We start from the raw sequence: 23,161 nt of genomic DNA, 5'->3' as shown, positions 1-23,161 counted from the left end.
ACCATGGCAACAGCAGACAAAATGGGATGAAGTGTGTTACGTAAAACAACGGTTATGAGCCAACTGCCAAGAAGTAGGACACACACACACACACACACACACACACACACACACACACACACACACACACACACACACACACACACACACACACACACACACACACACACACACACACACACACACACACACACACACACACACACACACACACACACACACACACACACACACACACACACACACACACACACACACACACACACACACACACACACACACACACACACACACACACACACACACACACACACACACACACACACACACGTTACAGGGCCAATGGCTTTTAAAGCACCAATCCTTCATAATAAAGTGTTTTCATGTCAGGACTTTGAATAGATTAACACAACTTAATCATTAGTGTCCTTTAGCCTTTTTTTGTCATTCTTCCCTCCTCTCCTCAAATTGTAACTTCTGTAATGTAATGTGACGGGAGTTGCAGATAAAAATAGGTGCATATTAAAGAATAAAGAAGCGTGGAGATGATGAGGGCTGTGGAAGGGGAAATGGTATAAAAGATGCAGCAGATTGGTTACACAACACAAACAATCAGGTTTCAGCTGACACAGATTTTTTTTTTTTTAAAAAGAAGAAGAGATAAAACTGTGTTTTGTCTACATATGTGATGGAAACGGACCAATATGTTCCAACAAACCCTGCAGGTTTGCGAGCACGTGCCTGAAAGCCGCTCAGTTGTCCCTTATGTTACACTGAAAACATGTTTGTGTGAACTGGTTCAGTGAGAAGAGAAACTGCTGGTTCAGCTCCAAACTGGAGGAAAACTGCCTGCTGGAATCCATCACTAAGCCAAATCGTACAGTAGTATTTAGTAGTATTTTTATTTTCTATTTCTGGATGTTTAATTTATAGCAGTCATGTACCAAGCAATTATATTCTCAATACAACTTGATTTTGCTTTACTGCTGTGTTGTGTTGTAATGGACCAATCAAAATGAAACTACAGCATCTTATATTGAACCACAAAAACAAGTATGTGGACAGAGAAGTTCCATTTAAAACCCCTGAAAGATGTGAAATGTTCAGTCCAACACCCTGACGACTTCCTGCTTAATTCCATGTATGCATGAAGAGCATGTGTTACATTTTCAGGCGAAAGGCAGCATGTTTTAATCCCACTCTCATCACACGTCCCCTTAGCCCTTATGCCCATTTTTGGAACGAACATCTTTTAAATCCTAAACTCCATGCAGGTAAAGTGTGTGACTCTGACAAATCTTCCCCTGCAGATCACACACACACACACAGGCTCAAAGTCAGAAGCGCAGTCATGTTTACAAAAGGTGACAGCAGAACGGCGCACATGCAAATTTTGATTCAGAATTACACTGCAGCACGATGATGTTGCTTTCTAAGCTGAAGTCAAGATTTTACTCGCTTATGGATATTTACGAGGCGAAAAAACTCCAGGAAAGAGAGCTTCGTATCCTCAGTGTCGGGGGAAAAAATACAAATGTATCTAGATGAAAAATATATTCTAAAATGTTTCTTGAAGATGCAGAATTTACAGGAAAAGAAAAAGAGGCAGGAAATGGTCATAGGAAGGCAGTGCTGTGAAGAAACATGCTGAACCAATACACCTTTAATATGAGGAAGGTTCTGAAAGACGGCAACACAGAAAAGATGAACTAAACCAGGGGCCTTAGAGGGTAGCTGTGATGTCAATGACATTAGTGCTTCTGATGAGGAACCCACACACAGTTATCTCCCCCCTCTGCAGTTCACTTTAGCTCTATGGAGCTTTTTGGCATCTTCAGATCATTGTTTTGATTTTCTGACTGAATGTAACAGTTTTAGTTCACCATAATCAGTGTCATTTTCTAAAAGATAATCTCAATGCTTCCTGCTCAGCTAGCAAGTCAGTTAGAGGCCTGCTAGCTAACACATTATAGCATTTAAAGGCTAAAGATCCACTTTTTATTAAAAAAAAGTTTGCCAAAGAGACTAAGTATTGCGCTTCACTGGATGAAAGAATATGTGAATGTTGATCCATTTCTGCTGATGTGTCAATAGGCAACAGCATGCTAGCATTTTAGCCACACAACCTGAAACGTAATATGTCAGATGTTGTGTTTTCAGTTTGCTATTCTGTCCCATGAACGCCACAAAAAAAAAAAAAATTAGCTTATAAACGAGCTTTAGAGATCATTTTTTAGTTGAAACTCTAAAGCAATAAAAGAAGGCCTATAGCGTGTCAGTAAACATGTGAACAATCGACACAGAATCCAGAAAACAGTCGGTCACCTCAAAGAAGGCGTTGTAAATTAGTCAACCAAGTGACAGTCAAGAATTCACCATTATGAGAACAGAGACCACTTTATAGCTGTGGTCACCTTTACTCAATCACTTGTAGGATGATGAATAACATTCTTATGCTCTGACTAAAGACTGACAGTCAACATCTCGATGTTCCACGACACACAACACACACACACACACACACACACACACACACACACACACACACACACACACACACACACACACACACACACACACACACACACACACACAAGGAATCAATGAGCAGTGCAGAAGTGTCAACACGTCCTGAGTGACGCAGGTATGCAGAGATGACACCTCAGGTACAAAAAGAATCAATCGTGTGGTCAACGGTGAGCTCTACAGACATGAACAAAGACTCTTTGTAACAGTCATTCTGAATGGTCATAATGGTGGAAAATTCCTGAAGGAACTCAAACATTTGAGTAAATTGTTAGACAGCAAAGACAAAACAAGTGGTGACCATTTCATAAATCAGCCAGTGTTAGCCCAAACAACAAGCTAACTGGCAGAATTTCATTTTCAATTTTTCTATATAATCACTACACTGAGATGATGACAAATTTGCTTTCCTGCTAAAGATAGGTTGAGTAGACAAAACACTCATTTCTGTATTGTTATGTAGCTCCAGCTAGCAGGCTGTTAGCTTAGCCTAACTCAAAGACTGAGAAGGGAGGGAAACAGCTAGCCAGGCTCTTAATAAATGACCCCCTTAGATTACTATCTAACATGTTATATCTAATTTGTAGAAGCCACATGTTTACAGTAGGCCTACTTTCGTTCAGCTAAGCTAGCTGGCTCCTAACTAGCAGCTGGCTAACATGTATGATGATATGAATCAGTCATTAGTCATATTTACCATTTGGGCAGAAAGAAAATAAGATGTTCCTAAAATACAGGTTGAAATACTTTTTGTTAATTTATTTTCACCCTGACCATCAGGTCCTTTTCTAACCCAAAAATAATCAAGCTGCCTGAAGCGCTGACCCAAATAATCAGTCTCTTCTGAGACATGGGACGTCTTCACATGGGGAATCATTTACTAAAAAACAATCAAGGCTTTATCAGGTCAACATTGAACTTGGTTAGCCGCTGTAAATAATATCAACCAGAATCAGCTGATGGTCTCCTCAGTCATCTGACGTGGTAGTAGAGGGGACGTGACTGTTGTGCGAGTGCCAAATCATGAGAATCGAACAGAGTCTGTCTTTGATTTCTGTGTGTGTGTGTGTGTGTGTGTGTGTGTGTGTGTGTGTGTGTGTGTGTGTGTGTGAGAGTGTGAGTGTGAGTGTGAGTGTTAAAGGAGGCTTGTGCTAGATCGATCACATGACACTCGACACAGGTCAGACCAGTGCCAACCAGTAACAAAAATCCAAAATAACGATATATCTGACATTTAACTGTCAGATATGGATGGAGTAAATTGGTCTGATCTTATTTATAAATATTCTTAAAACAAGTGTTGTTTGTATTCTTCCTATAATCCACAGTAAGGCTGGGAAAAAATATTGATACAACAATATAGTGACTTGGGTGATTATGACTATTATCGTATAGCTGGTGCCAAAAATGTATATTTTGCCACTTTAAACAGATTCCCCTGCCAACCTGACTCACCTCATCAATACTAAAAAGCAGCATTTGAGGGAAATTTGTTAGCCAAATAAGAAGAGAACAGGATAATGTCATAAAGTAGGAAGAAGTTGAAGGAGAAAGAGGTGATATGAACACCAAAACTTCAGTCCTCTTCAGTTGATCAGATACCGTGATGAATAATTATATAACTGTCATGATAAAGAAATTATTGCAAAATCGCTGTATTGTGATATTTGAGTTACCCTGCGATCCCAGCCTATAGGTCACAGTATTTAAGAACCACTGTTTGTTCCTCTGCACCTCTGTGACATTTAACCGCTGCTCAAAGACACCTTCTGCTCTTTACAGTGTGTGTAAGTATGTTCACATTTCCCTCACATATCATTATGTTGCCATCAAACTCACTCAGTTCTAATTATAGGTCATCGGTGTCCTCGTGGAGCCGTGCACAAGGGGAACATAAAAGCCAGGATATGAAGAGGCATTTAAATGTACAGATGACCAGATTAAGTGAGACGTGTCTGGACTGCAGCAAACACTCAGACAGCTGCTGCTGACATTTCAGAAGAGAGCACAGCAGCGTGTAATCACTTGTGAGAACTGTAAGGCACACCAGTAAATGTACAATCCACATTAATGGACTGTAAGATTATTTTTATGACATTAAATACATTAGCAGACAGTACAGTAGAAAGCAGCAGCTGGGAGACAGGAGCTTAACCCACAAGCACATGATGTGTCTCCTGCTTACTTGAGTTCAACACACTGACAACAAAGTCATTAAATGCTGCAGCCAGATAGAGCTGTCCCATGACAACATCATCGCCTGCAGCGCTGAAACAGCTGCACAGTCACAGACAACAGGATGATACATGCGTCATCAATACAGCTTTATACAAAAAATAACAAATATATTTAAAAAAGCTTGTTAATCAAATACACTGGTGTCCAGATTTCTGTTAATATTTGAAAGATTTGTTTTTCCAAAGTAGAACTGATTCCATTGTCACCAATACACAGCATGCTGCTTTTCAATGCACCTTTCCTGTGGCAGAGATTTCTAGAAGCTATGGATCCCACTTCTCTGAAGCTTGTTCTGCATGACGTTAAGGAACATCTAAAGCTGCAGAGGTGGTCTAACTGAACTTGTTAAAAGTCTTCTACTCACTCTTAATGGTTTCTGGCCTTTATCGACCCTCACCTGGAGAAAAACTAAACATTGTTAGCACACAACATAGTCTGTTTAGGATATGAGACAGGAGAGATAGTAGTCATACAAAGCAACATACGATGGTTGACAACATTTGCCAATTAATCACTTACAACCAACATCTTTGAAAAAACATGTCATTACCTAAAGCCTTGAAAAATTGAGCGAAGAACAGAGGTAGGAATAGACAGAGAAGTTAAAACTCACTCCCTCCTTTCATAGTTGGTTATTATTATGCAAGCAAATCAGAGGCCACATGTGTCTCTATTTTGAGGATGTGCATTGATGCATTGATTGATTGATTGATTCTTTTTTTTTTAAATGGGCTGTACTGTACCCTTTACATCTTATAGGTAGATTTAACTGTTTTAAACCCATCAATAATATTCACGTTTATGGCTTCCTAGATGAACTTCTAACCTTCTGTATGGATTTACTTGCATCTCTGGAAATCACTTTTTGGTGTGATTACAGGTGCAACCAGACTGAAGTCAAACACATTTGAAACTATCAGTACAGATAGTGAGTCCCTTGATTTCAGCTAACTGCTATGTATTTTGTGTTTTATCAATAATGAAGGCAAGCAATGTTATCTTTAAATGAAAGCAAGAAAATGGGCCATTTTCCAAATTCAAACATCTCGAAGCAGGGCTAGGACTTACTGTATGTCAACATGGCTTTTTAAGAAAATAAATTAAAAAGAGCCTTAAAAAGCATCAACTGTTCGAGTTCTTCAGGCTGGAAATCTTTCAAAAAGTGAAACGATTTCCTCTTTAATCTCCCTCACTCTATCTACACTATCTCACATTTGGGCCTTAAGAACAATTTTCTGATTGGCTCCACTTCTTTGATTTGTCCATTTGTAAGTTGGACAGTGATTGAGAGTGGCCACCTATGCTGCGGCGCTGGAATGTGGTTAGCGTACAAACAGGATTTTCCCGGTTATTTCAGCTCCATTTGTTATTTTTAGGAGTAAAAGGACCACATTCTTTTCACTGATAGCTGCTACTGTGATAACACATGCTCACTGTGTTGTAGGGCTATGTGTGAATCAGGCAACCATGGGAAAGCAGCCAGCTATTGTCACAAATCATAACTGTGTCGTATCGACTTGGAGGGTGGCAGCACTTTGAGGTTTGGGTTTCAGAACAAAGGGGCCATGATTTGCAGAAATAAAGACAAAGTTGTATATTTTTGAAGAGATTCAAAAATATTTTATTTGAACAAAATGAATGTAAAGATGCTTTAACGTCCTCATTGAATTCAATAAACAAGAATTGATGCTACAATTTTGTGTGATTTTTCTAGGACAGCAGCCAAACACACATACTATGATCTACATCCATAGTCCAAGTGCTGAATGTCTTTATGTCTTAATGCGTTCAGGTTATATTTATCACATAGTGGAGCAGTGAATGCACACTCTCCCTCATGAGCAGCGCATTACCCCACTGCGGGTGTCATTTACAAACAGAAGTCACAGTAGATTTCTGTCCCACTCATGGTTCTGAAGCCTTGACTAAGCCATTACCATAATGTTACCAGCAGAATAACAATTTTCTAAGCGGCCGCACAAAAAGAAAAACCCACAGCGGGAGAAGAAAATTCTAAAGCTAGAAAGGAAAAGGGCAAAAAGACACTCAGAAATGAGCTCTCTCTGGTGGAGAAATACTCCAGAGAGGACGATTGCTCTTCCTTGTTCTTCACTGCGGTTTCACCGTTTAATATTTCAACTAAGTGAGGAGAGATTATCAAACAGTTTGGGGTAAAGACTCGACAAGGAATGAGAAAAAAAGAGGAGATTCAAAGTGCATTTGGAGGCCTTGCTGTGGCCGCTTATGGAGCAACAGACAGGGAATTAGAAATACAAGAAAGTTGAACTCAAAAGTTCAAGCAATTAGTGTGAATTATTTAGACTGTGGAAGTGGGTATTGTTCAGTTAGAGAGTCATGATGCACAAAGAGAAAATGACACAGAAAAAAAAAAAAAAAGAGACAACAGCGAAAGGGAGAGCGACAGAGTCGGAGTGAGGATGAGAATTGTTTTGGATTTTGAAAATTAAAAAAAAAAAAATCAGAGAATCGAAAAAGACCAAGTACTTTGAGTTTTCTTTTGTATCTTTCATCACAAGAAGTTCAGTGATCTACACAAGTTAGGATGAGAACTGTTTTGGATTTTGAAAATTTGGTGGAGAGAAAAAGCAGGTCTCTGTATGTGTGGAGGACGCTACAGATAAGCAGATAAACACATACTGATAAACCGTCATCTGATTGTGCTGTGTAAAAAAAGCAGGCCATTACATGAACCCATTCAACTGCATGGTTACTAATCCAGCCTCTCGTCACACACATCTGTTCACAAACACTATAAGCACATATCTGACCCCGTGATGTGTGTCTGTATGGATCACCGCCTGCCATTGTATTGTCGGTTTTTATCAGCAGTGTCAGATCGTGACAGGCAGGGAAGACGAGAGGCAGAGAGGGCAGGAAATGCTGAAAAAAAAAAGGGTCAAGAGCCACTCAGATATAAACACACCACAGAGAGCTGCAGCCTCGTGAGCACATCAGTTTATTCAATGTGAATAACTTATCTAATGAAATAACTGAAATTCAGCACAAGTGGTTATTATATGTGTGCAGTGGTTTGAGCTCAGATGAAACATGAAAGTCCTTAATTCTCATCTACAGGAGCGTTTCTTTGTTGTTCTAACTTCTTGCTCAAAATATTAAGGATGAAAATGGACATGCAGCTACAAAGAACTAACTCGCTCTTGGTTATAAGTGACAGCTCCAATCTTAAAGCTGTTTGCATGAACGACTGAATTTAAATCTAGGTTGACCTTTCCTTTTTACAACACTAGTAAAGAAAGACAAAAATGTCCACTCTGATCGGACATTTATCCTGCAGCTCCACAGCTACTGTGGGGGCAGCTAATGTTTTTTTATTTTTTTTCATTATCTCTGAGAAGAAGCGGATTATTCCTTTTCAAATGCCCACCACAAGTCCTTTCAAATTACAATTTTTTAGAAAGTTTTCATTAAAATATCTTTAAAAAAATGTTTTTAATTTGTCGAGTACTGACATTACCTCAAATATTTCCAACAGTTATTAACGTTGCCGTGGAGACACCAGATGTTATGTCAAAGACTGCTTTATAAGAAAGTACTGCTGTGATAAAAACATAAATTATACTTGAAAACATGAGCTCGTCTGTAAACATTTTCTCTTTCTCAGGTCTGTTTTGAACGTTCGTCTTGACTTCCGTCAACTCAGTTTGTTTTGATCGGGTGTGGATTAGCAGAGAGGATCACTCCCATGATTCCCCGCCAGCCTCAGCCTTTTGTTTTTGTTTTGATTGAGAGCTCCCTGGTGGTGGAATTTACACAATGTGTAAGGTTTTGTCAGCCAATTTTTTTTTCCAGAAACAAAATTTAAAATGTTTTGTATTTAATAACCTGAAGAGACTTGGCTTTTGGATTGCTCATCCTTAAAAGTTTGATACTTATTAATGTTAACTCTTTCTGCCTTGTAAATGCAAACATTAATTTAAAGACTGACCTCAGACTTTCTATAATAGTCTTTATTTTCAGCCCTTCTGGAATAGTGCAGTGGGTCATTTAAAAGAAATAATTGATCATTCATAATTAGGGACACTAATCTTCTTTTGATCCATAAGAATAATGCTCTTCCTTTTTCAGCTTTTATCAAGCTTGCTTTATGATGGTTCCCGGAAACAAAATCCTCACTCTGGGCAGCTGTGACCTTTAAAAACATTTATTTTGCAGGAGGAGAAGCTCAGTTCAAAGAGTGATCGGTCATCCAGGCAACGACTCCCCCCTCCACTCCCCCCTCCCCTTCCCCTTTAACTCTTCTGTCATCACACAGCTGTGTGTCATGGCCAGCCCAAGGCAGCTGGGTAATGGGAAAGCCACATCCTTTGCCTCTACAAAACTCAACTTTGTGAGAGAAGAATCCAAAAACACAAAAGGTGTAAATAGTCTCCTCGGGGGAAAAAAGGCTGCAAAGGTGGTCTGGGGCTGAATGTGAACAAAGCGCTGAAATTCATCGCAAAATATTGTTGGGAAAAGTGAAGAATGAAAAATGTTTTTTTGCACTAACAACAAAAGGTAACAGCAAGAGAAAACAGAAATAACAACAAAGCAGGGACAGCAGAGAGGGGAGGGGAGAAACAAAGCAGCAGTGATGGTTACTTGAAATATAAGAGATAACTTTGACAGCAACTGCTATCTTTAAACTGTCATGGCTGCACAGGATGTGTCACACACATAATCATACCTGCGTGTTTTTCCCACGCAGGCAAAGTAAAACACAGATCTAAACCTTCATGACACAAAGAGACGTGGACCGATAGTTTCTCCTCCAGCTGCTGGACGCTGCAGAGAGGAGAGAGAGCGCACCAAATAGCAAAACAGACAGCTTATCAGCTTAGGACCCTAAAACGCTTATGGCTATCGTAACGCTGCTGCAGCTCCGAGCTGCCCCGCGAGAGGTGTGTAAGTGTGTGTGTGTGTGTAAATATGTGTGTGTGCCAGTGTGACAAATATCATGTGTCACAGATGACATACAGTGCAAGAGCATGTGTTGTGTGGGGGCATAGCATGGTCACCCAGTAGGAGGAGAGGATTATAGGGAACACCTCCACCACACACACACACACACACACACACACACACACACACACACACACACACACACACACACAAGAATGCAGTGCTGATCTGCTCAGAGACAACAGGGGAGGGGTCAAAATGGGTTCAAACCCCCCCTCGTAAATTCTCTGTCTGTATCCAGGAAGAAAGTGAAGGAGGGGGTGGGGGGGCTAGACAGATGGGATGGGACTGGAGTAAGAAACAGAACAGGATGGATGGATGGAGGGAGGGAGGGGGGGATTGATGAAAAAAAAAATAATAATAAAAGATGGAAAACTCAAGGGGTAGACCACTAACCATTCACTTGGATGACCCCTCCCCCACACACAGATCTGGGCACTCATTAGTCCATTAGCTACACATAATTGTTCCAGTTATCATTTTTCATACATCACTGCTTCTTACTCATGCGGTCTGCAAAGGCAGAAAAACACACACAGACACACTTAAGCACACAAATGCACACTTGTAGAAAGTGCGAGTGTATCTGTGTCTGGATATGTTGACTTTCACGTGATAGATAATGAGCTGCAGAACGCCTGTATGTACTGACATGCACAGAGGACTGTGGCGCTTGCACTTAACACTAGGCAACCAGCAACCCAAGTTCTGGAAGTTTTATGTGATAAACTGCACCATGGGAGCGATGACAGTGAACCACATCAGCTAAACAACTAGTTTAAACATGCTGAGAGCGGTCTGTAAAGCCACATGTAGATGTAGGTGATAAACCTCTGCAAGATCATCGGGTTCCATTTAATACATTGTTAATAAAGCCATACTGCAGGAAAAGTCGAGGGGTGACTGAGAACGACAGGAATCGTTCTCTGAGGATCATGATGGTCGTGAGAGAAGAGGTGGATGAACAGTTCATGGAGTGGTACTGCATGTCTATAAACCTCTGTTTTTCCCTTCCTCAGTTCTGTCTCGCTTCCCCTCCCCAAAGACACCTCCTCCCATCTCCACTCCTCATTCCTTCATACTGGTCGTCTCCAACTGTCCCAATCCTCCCTCCACTCCCTGCATCTGCCCCTCCCTCCACCTACCACTTAACCCCAGTGTAACAACCACAACCCACCTCCTTGACACCAAAAAAATTCCTAACACCCATAAAACACCTCCCACCTCCTCACTGAGGAAGGGGGTGATTGTAGGGTAAGACATGCTGGGACAGGCGAGGAGAACCAGACCACCATCATCATCATCATCATCTGGAGAGCAGATAAACTGTGACTCAGAGAGCAGACGGGACGGCATCATGTCACCCAACCACAATCTAAATGAAGGTTTCCTACTGTTGACTCTGAATCACTTTATCTAAACAGACTTCCTTACAACAATATGAGGTGTGAAAAGTGAAGACCTAAATGCTTTTTCTTAAAATAACACCAGTTTGTAGGCTCTGCGACAGACGTATCAAAACAAACTGTCGTCTATATCTGTGAACTGAATGACCCAATTTCCCCGCAGGGAGCATTAAAGTTTCATCAAAAACAAATCACAGAACCAAATCAACTTTTGCCAGTTTTTAGTTGAATAAAAGCAGCCTGTCAAGACACAGATCAAGGGTCGAGTTATATTTTAAAAGTCCGGATCGTCAGCAAGAGATTTAACTTTATTTTTGGTGAATGATGTTTCTCATTTAGCTCTCAGTGCGAGCTCAGCGGCTAAAGTTCAATCATTCCTCTCTCCCCGTCCCCGTGGAGCACTTTGACTTTCTGCAGCTTACACGCCTTATCAAATAACTATCAGCTGTAAAAACTTTAAGGAGGCACTCCTCCTGTAAGAATGTAAGAACCGGCCCCCCCAAAAAAGAAAAAAGAAACCCACACATATGCTCACAGATGGAAAAACATATGTATGTGCATGAAACACATACACACAGCTACACACACACAGCTCGCACAGAGGCAGGAGACATTTCCAAGACAAGCAAGTGAAAGGGCTCGAGGAAAGGAAAAGGTCAAGTGCTCTGAGTGTGAGACGCTGATGGACTATAAAGCACTACAGTCTCCATTAAGGCCGCTCACACCATGTACCAACATGTTATATTACTCCTTCTGGTTCACTTGTTACGTAGCATTTAAAATGAACTCAGCCATAGAATTGGAGAAGGAAAAGTTAGTTGATAAATAAATTATTTTTAAAAACAAATCTTCTGTATTAAAATATTAAATGAAAGCCAGCAACATTTTTGTGTCTCCAGAAAATCTTAAACTTGACAGAATTATTGAGGAGTTCAGCTCAGAAAAAAAAACATGTAGTGCATGGAGCGCTGTGCGGCAAATGCTAAAATCTGTACGCCAACATGCTAACATAAATGCTAGCATGTTATGATTGTGTGTATCTGATGCTCAGCTGCTTAGTTTAGCATGTTAGCAAACAGTTGACATTTGCTAAGAGGCCCCAAACACGCGGCACAAACAAATTCAGAGTTTTTAACAAATTACATTTCTTTTACGGGCAACCATAGCTTGTACAAAGTGAGATTGCAATGTGATATTTGTGTGCAACGTGAAGATACATAATTAAAAGTTTTCACAAAATATCCTCTGAGAATTAAGAAAGTTTTGCCAAATTTCACGTCAATACAGTGTTCAATTGAGGAGATATTCCAATGAGAAGGATTCTGAGGATCACCACTGTCATTAGGATTCATCATCCTTAAATATATATCTATACAAATTTCAAATCAGTCCATCCAACAAACAGTTACTGAACATGTGAAAACGTTGATCTGCTGGTAGCTTAGGGAATCAACAAAGTCAATATGGTTCATGCTGGAGTAAATAATGTCTCTGCATACATTTAGAGCGATCATCTGACTAGCATGGCTTCAAAGTTCTTGAAAATGTTTCTGTGAAACTGACCGTGAAACTACATTACAGTCTGAAAAGGAAAGATTTAAGCCACACAACAACAAAATGCTAATCAGTTTAACCAAATCATTCAACATTTACATTGTCTTTACATGGGTTTGAAAGCTGACTGGTTAGACAAGAAACGCCTGCTGGATTTAAAGATGCTTGTCTATGTTGTTCATATAGGCTAAAGGCCAACAAAGTCCCATGAGCTAAAAGCTGAGCAGTTTCTGAATTGATTGAGTTTGATTGGTAAATCATGTGCCAGTTTATGAGAAGTTCAGACATGATATGATTAGGCCCAGAACGTCAACTGATCTGGAACTAAATCAAAGTCAGAAATGTTTGTGAAAGTCCTGATATAGTCATTTAACCTTTTCAATTATTCTTAGCCTTAAAGTCTTTAAATGTGATTTTTCACACTTAAATGTAGAAATCAAGTACATCATCTGAAAATAACTCTGTGAGTCATGACTGTCTACAATGGGTGTAACACCCGAGTCCCACTGTCTGTGATGCTTTCAGAGTTTTCATAGTCCTATCTTCAGTTTGTTTACATCGCCTGGACGGCCGGCTGACTCGTCCCCTCGTGTATAAAAGTTGTTTAATTGAGGGACTAGAGAAAAGAAGAATAACATACTGTACTCACTGCTTAACTGTGTTTCTAGATCACGCTCATTTCAGGTAAATTTACATGCAGTGTAAAGATACGAGCATAATAAAGATCGTTAGCATTAGCATGCTAACACAACAATGCAGTGCAAGTTGTTTTGGTTTCATCAAAAAAAATCGCATATAAAACCTTTAATGCCAAATTGGAAAGAAGGCTCAGGTTTTTTAATGTTTTTTTTCCTTATCCGATAGTAAAAAGAATATATTTGGGGTTTCTAGCTGGACAATACATCTAGAGATTTCCCCTTTGTTCTCATTTGTCATCATTTTGTTCAACTTAAGTCAGCAGATAAAGAAAACTGAAAGTGATTTGTAGTTCCAGCAATGAGATACTTTTCCGACTTACATCTCTTTAAATCCTGTTGAGTTGACACCAACATTACAGTGTTGTGTTTTAGTAGTTCTTGGGGAAAACCAAACAGAACAACAAGAGCGTCTGAATCTCCTCCAAACCACACAGTCATAATTCCTTTAATGAGACTTTGGAGAGAAAGAGGAGGAAATGAGCAAATGTGTGTCTGTGTGTGTGTGTGTGTGTGTGTGTGTGTGCACTTGTCCCTGCATGAGAAAGACTGAAACAGAGCAGGGAATGAAATGCAGGGAATGAAAGGCCGGCTGGGGTAAAGTAGAGAGAAGGTGAGGGAGCTGGTGTGTGTGTGAAAGAGAGAGAGAGAGAGAGAGAGAGAGAGAGAGAGAGAGAGAGAGCCTGGGAACAGACGCTGCTCCTGCATCCCTGCAGCCCGCTCTCTGCTTGGCACAAACACCTTACCCCCTCGTCTCAAGACCCCCTTCAAACAGCTCAACCAGGGCCCAAACTGGCTGGCAGGGAAGCAAAGCACTTCCACTTAACCATATCAAAGAACTGAAAGAGCATTTAGCCCTGAAAGAAAAAGTCTCCTTTTCTTAGAAACAGCATGAGCAGCCAGGGAAAAGCATCGCTGCAAGCTGTATGCATATTTGGGCAAACGACTTTCCTGTTGTTTTGATTACACTTTCGAGCGTTGAGGACTTGGGATAGCTTGATAAAATTTGTTCTTTTGATCAGCTTGGAGGACATGCAGCTGAGATCAGAACGCAGTTGGCAGGCTTTTAAAAAAAGAGCTGATATTGAAATATCAAAGAATTGACACTTATCTCTCGTGTTTTAAAAGCCTCTAAGCAGAAAAGGAAGTGATTTGTTAACCATCTGGCAGGTAGAAATCTGCAAACATTCTCCTGAGTCTGCTCGCTCTGCAAACACACCATCTTTACTTCTGTGTTTATCTGCTGTGGTTCAGCTGGAAGATCCACTGTGGGTGGTGTCAGTGTGAGAGTCATGACAAAAGACTGATGCTCTTTGACCTCCATCCAACACAAAAAAACCTGGAGAAGCAGTTTGAAAATCACTGACCTGATTCCCTATACAGTTTCACATGTGCATCAGGATGCATGTGTAAAAGTGAACACCCACATGCATACAGATAAACACTGTGACTCCACAACAACATGTTTCTCAATTTAAACTAGCATCACAACAAAAAGCGACCTCAAGGCAAAACATTATGCACACAACATCATCTATTCAGTGGACAAACAATTCACAAAACCACATTTTTAGACGCTTTACACAATCCTAGTTTTTATAGGTCACTTTTTTCCAAATTGCGGCTCAATAACTTGACCAATATGGAGCATTCAAACATGAAGTCTATTTTAACAATATTTTCAGAGAATCATCCCCAAAACAAGACACGTAAGCCACACTATAATGCATCTCATTTTAAGTGCACCAGCCACAAATTCATGTCGTGAAAATGCGATTAAAAATTGGGATTATCGCGTGTTTATGTGGGTTCATCCTCCAATCAGATTCATCCTCGGTGAGCTGTGTGATCCACTAACCCACTGCCCCCGGAGTACACGCATTCTCTCACCACCGGTGGAAATAAGCCTACATGTTTTTAAGTTCAAATGATTGCGGTTCTAGCCCTGTACAGTTAAACTATGCTTCTTACCTCTGCAAAACTTCACGATGGGCTCCTCAGTGGCGTCTCTGCCCGTCTACCTGCGCCCCTACGTCCATGCGTAAATTGAACTTAAAGTGCGCTTTCGCTTTGAGGCGCAGATGTGTTACTGCTGGTCGCACTGGAAATTAAAAGTACATCTCTCTGATTCCCATTAAAAAAAAAAAAGAAGCAGCCCGGCCGGGTGAGCGAGGTATAGTCGTCGTTTTTTTTCTTTCCCGGTGAGGATCGGTGCAGCGGCCGCGCAGAGCAAACACTGAGCCCTCTTCATACACATTCCAGTTTGTGTTTGCAGCGCTCCTCCCGAACAACGGAGAGCCAATAAGATACCGGGGATGTCACGGGGAGGGCGGGGCCACTTTGTTTTGTGGCCCCCAAAGCCCCAAAGCTGGCGCGCACGAATAAAACTCGGGGTATGCCCTGTGTGTGTTTCTCTTTTTGTATGTCTCATCATAGCATCAAATCAACGGAGCTTTATTGGTCTGACTGACATAAAGGATGCCAGTACTGCCAAAGATAACGTATACATTAGGTTACTATAATTAACTTTCATATTTCATAAAGAAATTAAATAATACTTACATAAAATCAAACAGCAGCATCTTTGACATTCAAACAAACACCTTTTCACACAACATGGGCATACAGACTTACTGGGATGGTAAGTTTGAATGAAAGCAGTCTTTTTAGGTCCTCAAATTAATTTGGAGACAAATGTATTATCAACTAGGCAATGTTAATTACCCCTTTAACCCAAGCTTCCAAGGTTTACTTTGTGTCAGTAGATGTCTGTTTTTTTTTTATTATTATTATAGTTCAAATTTAAAAGATATTCTCTCTACAAAAGTATGAAATCAAAGAAGACTTTGACTCTTTTTTTTTTACCATTTTCTCCCAGGCCTGTTTTATAGAGGGCCAATGACCACAAGCTTCCATGTGCTGTCTGCTGTGTGCAGACGTACCTAATAGTAATCTGGGAGGCAAAAGGGCAAGACAAAGCATGAGATGATTAATAAGAGGGCAACATCAATTACTTGACCCTGTTTCAACAAGGCCAGTGCTTTGGAATACAGTACACAGCATCTCTGTTTAAATTAAATATATTTGTTTTATCTTACAATCGTCAGATGAATGTAGACAAGTTCATGTCAATGGTTGGTGATAATAAATGATAACTGTGGTTCAGGGAAAACACTCTTTTGAACAACAAATGTGAGTGGGCCTGTATGATGTTATTATTATTTTCTATAGATAAGAATTTATATTCATGTTTTATGGCTTCAGACATCAGCCATGTCTCTCTGCTTGCCTTGGCACACCACTCCAGCCTGCAGGGTGAATCCACGTCTGAGCACCAGATTTATCCAGCTGTCACCTTCTGAACTGTCTCTAACATTTCTCTCTGCTCTTGTACTCTGGACAGCAGCAGCAGGGCCATTTTTAGGAGGGAGAGCTGATACCTCCTCGTTTTAAATTTAGACCTTTTGATGTTCACTTAGTTAGCGGTTGAAGCTTCTTTTTAAGCGGTACAGTACAAACTGTCTCATTCTGCAGCACACGAAATAAGTGTCATTTGTCCTCATAAAATGTATCGATAGGTTGTGAAAACGACGGTGTGATTATCTTACACAGCTATAACAACAGAGGTTTGTTTCGAAATTGCCTTTCGCATCGAGTGGGTTCAAGGTTTACATTGATTACTTTCCCCTGGACAGCAAGTGGCACACAAATTGAATTACACAGAAAAGCATCAAGAAAAAACAAAACACCTCAATCTGCAGTAAAGCTACAAAACAGGGTGAAACACACAGGTGCTGGAGAAAATACTTTTCTTTTTCCACAAGTCAGTGTAATGCAGAGTGACTCGTCTTGAAGTGCCTCAGCCAGCTTGATCAGCCTCCATAAGTGGATACGCTCCTCCACTGAGTCCATACAAATCCAATTCACACTCGCCCTTCCAAGAAGCGAAGGGAGCAGAAAATGGCTTGTCCCTTTTAATCCATCAGTTACCATGTAAGTAAGAGGAAGGGATTTCATAATGACTCACTGATATGATTCACCTTAAAGCGTATAGGTTCAAGGTTTCTTCATGTCTGGTTCTTCTTGTGAGTGCGAGAACAGCTTTGAGCGAGAACATTTTTGGCGAAATCAATTTAGTTGACAAAGTGCCAAATGGAGGATAATGATAGCGTTCCACAAAAAAACAATATACAGCAATGAGAAAGCATACCTAAGTGGGTTAACGGTTTGAAATTGCTTTAAAAAGCACTAAACGTATAGCCTACATAAAAGCTACTAAAATGGGCTTATAGTGCTCTAAAGCTGGGAATATAGCTGTTATGAGATACTGTACCAGAAGGATGTAAGGAGTCAAGAATTTGCCTCATAATGATGACCACTAAAGAAACTCCATCCCATTAGATAAACAGTGGTGACATGTTCTGGAAATACAAGTGTGTCTGTTATTCAAAGTACAAACTCCAGATTTAAATATGAACTTCCATTATCTGTCAAGAGGAATAAAAAGGCCAGAGCTGCCAGCTGGCCGTCGATATTTATAGTACGCTGCTGTCAACGTTAAATGGGCGCCATGCTGGGAATTCAACCATGGTGTTTGAACTATAATTGATGTAAAGAAGTCAAGGAATAATAAGGAAGTAAATAATTATGAAAAGACAGATTCAGAGTAAAGGCGTAAGAGCATTGGAGAGGAAAAAGAATGAAAGATGAGGGAAGACTCCAGGAAGCCACTGTGTGTGTCAGGCCACGATAATGTCCTGTACTTCATTTTTCTATCCATCCGTAATATGTCCAAAATACTCTTCCTTGCCTGAAATACACAAGCTAGATATATGTTGTTTCAAACTGAGCTTTAGACGAGCTGGGAAGTGAATTGTGCCACCTATAAGAACAGAGAAATGCGAGCTGTTTCGTCTCCAGTTTTTAATATGCACACATCACTGAGCCAACTGGCTGCATCGAGAAAAAGACGGAGAAGTGTCTTTGGTTTCCTCATATAATGCAAAACGTCAAACCAAAGGCAACTAAAAAAAAATCCCATTTATCCTTCCTCGTTATGCCTTTAAGTTATACATGCCAGTTCTTTTTCTTACTGTGACTTTGATTGAATCTCTATGAAATCTTCTTTCAGTAGTCTTACAATTGTATGTCAAACATGTGAGTTTCATTCTGCTCCCCTCTGTACATATCACTATGAAATGATTGAAAAAGACACATTCAAGGTTTCCATTAGCCCTTTAACTGAGGCACACACACACACACACACACACACACACACACACACATGCACACACACGCTTGCGTGCACGCTCAGACACACCCCTCTTCTTCTGAGACTCTCAGCTGCTGCACAGCTCAGCCTGTAATTATGGCTGTCATCAGCAGCCTCTGACTAGCGGCTATATTTACTGAAGAACCAGCGCACTACAACAATCTATCTCACACTATCTCTCTCTCACACACACACACACACACACACACACACACACACACACACACACACACACACACACACAAACACACACACAAAGAAAGCACCTTACATTCACACTTATCACTACACTCGCACACACATGCACTCAGATACTTACAAGCTATCTAAAGGTTTTGCCAATCAAATCACAGCATCGGGTCATTTAACATTTAGTCTGTGTCATCAGCTCTAATCGTCTCAAGACTTTTCACAGGAAGTACAAATTAACCTCTGGCTCATTTACAGTGAAAATAACAGAACAAATAAATGACAGTCAATTGTATTTGGTCAGCAGGAAAACTTTGATGTCAGATCTTTCTTGTTGAAACTGGTACAGTAATAGTAATATTTTAATCCAAAGCCTAAAACATGAATTTATTTACTTTCTTTTGAAGAAACAATAATTGTGCGAAAACGATAAAGCTTAGAACCCTTTATTTTTATCATCATGAAACATTGACTGCACTCGCCTATTATGTCTGATCTCAAACCAATTGCAACTACTCCTCCTAAATCCCTAATATAACACCCACCCCCATCCCTCACTCCAAGTTCCCTATATTTTTTTCTTGACAATTTCAAAAATTGGACAATATCAAAGAGGATTGCTTCAACAAATTTGCAACGACCATCAGTGCTTTCGATGCCCAACTGTCCTTTGGACCCACCTAATTCAGAACAATCCTTCTCTGATTCATTCTGCATTTAAACCATGCCTTTACCGGATGAAAACAACCTATTTTGGTTGCAAGACCTCATGAAATTGTAGATCAATTTGTAGGTTTTGCAGAGATTTTATTATCATGGACGAATGCACAACTCCTTCCTTGTTTGCATGTAAAGTGATGTTTGTTTCATGTAATCAGGGTACCAAGGTGCGTATGTATGTGAGATGTTCTGTATTGTCTTCTAAATGAATAGCATGCTATAGTTTGCTTTGTTATCTTTTCTTTCTCAGGGTCATCTTAACAAATGTGATTCTCTTGTTTTGAGGCCAGAACAGTATTTTTCCAGGAGAATAATCTTCTATAAGAGACACAAAAGTAACCCAGTTAGCTCTGTTATTCAACATAAACCATAACTATAGGTGACTGGGTTTATATAAACAGTGTTTATAGAGCTAGCTGTCCCCAGTCTTAAGCCTATTCACACAGAACGTATGAGTGAAACCAGAACCTCACTGACCCCCAAGCAGAGCCGTTCTTCTCCTTTTGTAGCGACTGCCGAACGTCCCGACAATCGACCTCCTGCTCGGCATGTAGCGTGGCATTGAAACACCTCTGGTTCTCTTTACCTCCACTTCTTCTCTGCTTCATTTAGTCTAGCCTTTGTTAGATTCATTCAGTGTCATTCATTCCTCTATGTTCTTCTCTACGTTGCACATCTCTGCCTGACAAATGTATGACAGCTAAACCAGGATGAATCAGAAAGGCGGGAGGGCAGGAGGGGTCAAGGCGAAAGGATGTACAGGCACAGCTGATGGTGTGTGTGTGTCGGAGTAAGAGTGTGTGGCACGTAAATGTCAGTAGAAAATGCTGAATGCATCTCGGGTTACTAGCCCTGTTTCGGTCGACTCATTGTTGGACTAGTCCTGAACCTAGACACAAGGTACATTTTGATATTGGCAACTTTGATTTCCTGATTAACATCCTGCAGATTCCTACTAAACAAAGTATATTCCATGTCTGTACAGAAGTTACATATTAGTCAGGGTGTCTCCACAGAAGTGAATCATTACAGGCTCTGTGCTGCCCTGTGGGCTCCGCTCCATGCTGTGGCTCCTTCAGTCTGTAATGACAGGATGCTTTTTTTGCAGGTAGAGTCTCTCTCCCCTGAGGGGCTCCGAGACACGTCATAGACTGGCAGCAGACTGCAGGTGTGTGCCAACAATATCAGATCACCTGGCGTCATATGGTGACCACACAAAGCGAAGACATGAGATAGGGGATGTGTAATGTTCTTCAGGTATAGTTTCTGAAAGATCAAAGTTGCACAGACACATTTGTATTTGCTAAAAATTGTTCAAAAAACTACAAATCTTTCTATTGGTGACAAACTTCTTGAAAGAGAAATGACATTAAAACATTGGTTGTTCTGCCTGCAAGCTTTACTTCCTTTTAACCCTTCTGTTAGCAGGCAACGACTTTGAGCACTAAAATCTTCCAGAGACTCCAATTGTGGACTCATTGTCCAACACAGAGGAGGCAACCCGGACTGCTTCTAACTTGTTCTAAGTAATGTAATAACATGAATACACCGCTGAGGATCAAAACTTCATGTTACACTTTTTGAACACTCATGGGTGGTCTAGAAAGGTTTTAATGTTTTAAACAGATTACTTCATTGTGAGAGAGGTTCCAAACCGCTGAGTGTAAACCCTGCACGCCCAGTGTTGCCCACAGCACAGATCGTCATGGTAACCAAACGGGAACAGTAACAGGAAAGGTTAGCAGGACATTGCAGCTATTATCTTAAATATAAGTTAAAATTCACAACATCATCTGAGAGGAGTTTACAACTCACAGCTACGACTGATCTGCAAAATAAGAATTTTGACTCTTGCATCATCTGGCTTACTGGATGTTGCAGCATTACACAACACACCTGAAGTCCCAAATCACTGCAATGTGTTTCCCTCTCTGTACGGCTTTGTTTTACTGTTTCTCTCCTTCTTTAACAGCATTACATTAATAGTTTGAGTGTTTTGGCAAAAGTAGGTCAGTGGAGCCAACTGTCAGAAGCAGGAAGAGGGAGATGCAGAGTGGTAATATTCCAGCTCCAGTAGGTCCCCTTAGGTCAGAGCGTCTCCCAACAAACACACACTGATGCACAAACTACAGTACTGTCCTGATCTCTGATCGTTGTATCACTGTTGACAGAGACGACATCTGTGGCCAGACAGCGGAGGTGTATGTGTGGGAGGACTGTCAGAGTGTGTGGCTGGCAGCCACCGCTTGTACGTAGAGTAGATTGTAAAGGAGTGGGTCATTGCATGTGTGTGTATGTGTGCATGCACGTGTGTGTGTTTTACAGTAGGGCAAGTAGATCAAGTCAGTTTTAGATCATCTTCCAACCTCGAGCAGCGCCCTCTTTGCCTCTAAACTGACCTGTCATGTATGTTACTGCAGATCTGATACTGAATAAGATATTTCACTAAATCATCATATCACTCATAAAATGATTCAAATCCATTAAAAAAAAAAAAAGCTTGACAGCTTTAAGAGGTGGGCGTTACTTTTTTGTCACATTAAAATAAAGATCTACATTTGTTAAAATATGATGACTGCTCTGCTGCAGGGAGGGTTCATTATGTCAACTTTTATAATGCCAACAATTTGAACTGGAGCCAATATAGGCCACATAAAGAACAAGTAGAGTCATGTGTGGATCAGGTAAATCATTTTGGTTCAAAGGTATTGATTCCAAAATCTGAGTGTAAAGAATTGTCAATTCTAAAGTTATAAAAGGAGAATGTTTCTGTTGAAAATCCAAACACCATGCTTCCTTTTAACCCTCAAGTCTGGAAAGTAAGTTTCTTGACCAAAAACCAATAAAAAAAACATGAAATTACCAAATCATCCTTTATTGTCAGGAAAGGGCTAAGACTCTATTTTTTCCAGAAATATTTGATTTCCTTTTTTGGGGAGTTTAAAAGCTGACACGTCTTTACAATACAAGCTTCAGGGTGTAGCAAAATGACCCACAAGGTACAAAAATTAGTTTCTACATCTGTTTCCTAGATGTGGTTTTTAATGGGGTCTCCATCCTGTGACTTGCTCATCAAATTGCTAAAAAATATTGTTGCCATAAGGTTGCCATGCTTTACACTATTTGTACAGGATTTACATCTTGAATGAGATGCACTAGCTGGCATAAAATCTATAGAAAAAGTTCAGAGCAACTTCTAACTACAAAAAGAATCAAGAGAAGAGATGTAAAAAAAAAAATACAATCATGAAGGGGAAATGAAACTTTTGGCCCAAATTGGAATTGTTTTTCCTTTGTCCAAAATCCAAAACAAGGAGAAATTCTTTAATGGAATTAGATGCTGCAGTTTGATAGTTATGAAAGCCTCCCCCTGATTTTTGTATCAGGACTCTGCTCACTGTGATCCTGAGCCTTGTTGTTCATCATGTCAGCTCAGAGGAGGATACAGTTTCATTGGGTTTACCACACAAGGCAAGTCCAGACAGGAGAGGGAGAAAGGAATGGATTTGTGAAATGTGACCTGGTTTCTTGTCTTGCAGTTTTCTCCATGAGTTCTGTATATCATGTTAATGCCCCGTGTG

General features: G+C 40.3%; 1 protein-coding gene across 5 annotated transcripts in view; it reads right to left on the bottom strand.

Annotated features, from left to right (window-relative positions):
- Window positions 1–23,161, bottom strand: part of ripor2 (RHO family interacting cell polarization regulator 2) — a 71,357-nt gene that overhangs the window by 34,756 nt on the left and 13,440 nt on the right. The window contains exon 1 of one of the 5 annotated variants that reach the window (XM_065948247.1): window positions 15,371–15,639. The exons of 3 other annotated variants lie outside the window; for them this stretch is intronic. Coding sequence is in view for 1 of the 2 variants with exons in the window: in XM_065948246.1 (XP_065804318.1) it covers window positions 7,554–7,590 (37 nt within the window). In the remaining variant the exon portion in view is untranslated. Of the gene's footprint in view, window positions 1–7,553; window positions 7,606–15,370; window positions 15,640–23,161 lie in introns of those variants that run through there. One more of the 5 variants, XM_065948246.1, reaches the window with a different exon arrangement.

The sequence above is a fragment of the Labrus bergylta genome, chromosome 19 (assembly GCF_963930695.1).
Source record: "Labrus bergylta chromosome 19, fLabBer1.1, whole genome shotgun sequence".
Lineage (NCBI taxonomy): Eukaryota > Metazoa > Chordata > Actinopteri > Labriformes > Labridae > Labrus > Labrus bergylta.
This window is presented reverse-complemented; position numbering and strand designations above follow the sequence as displayed.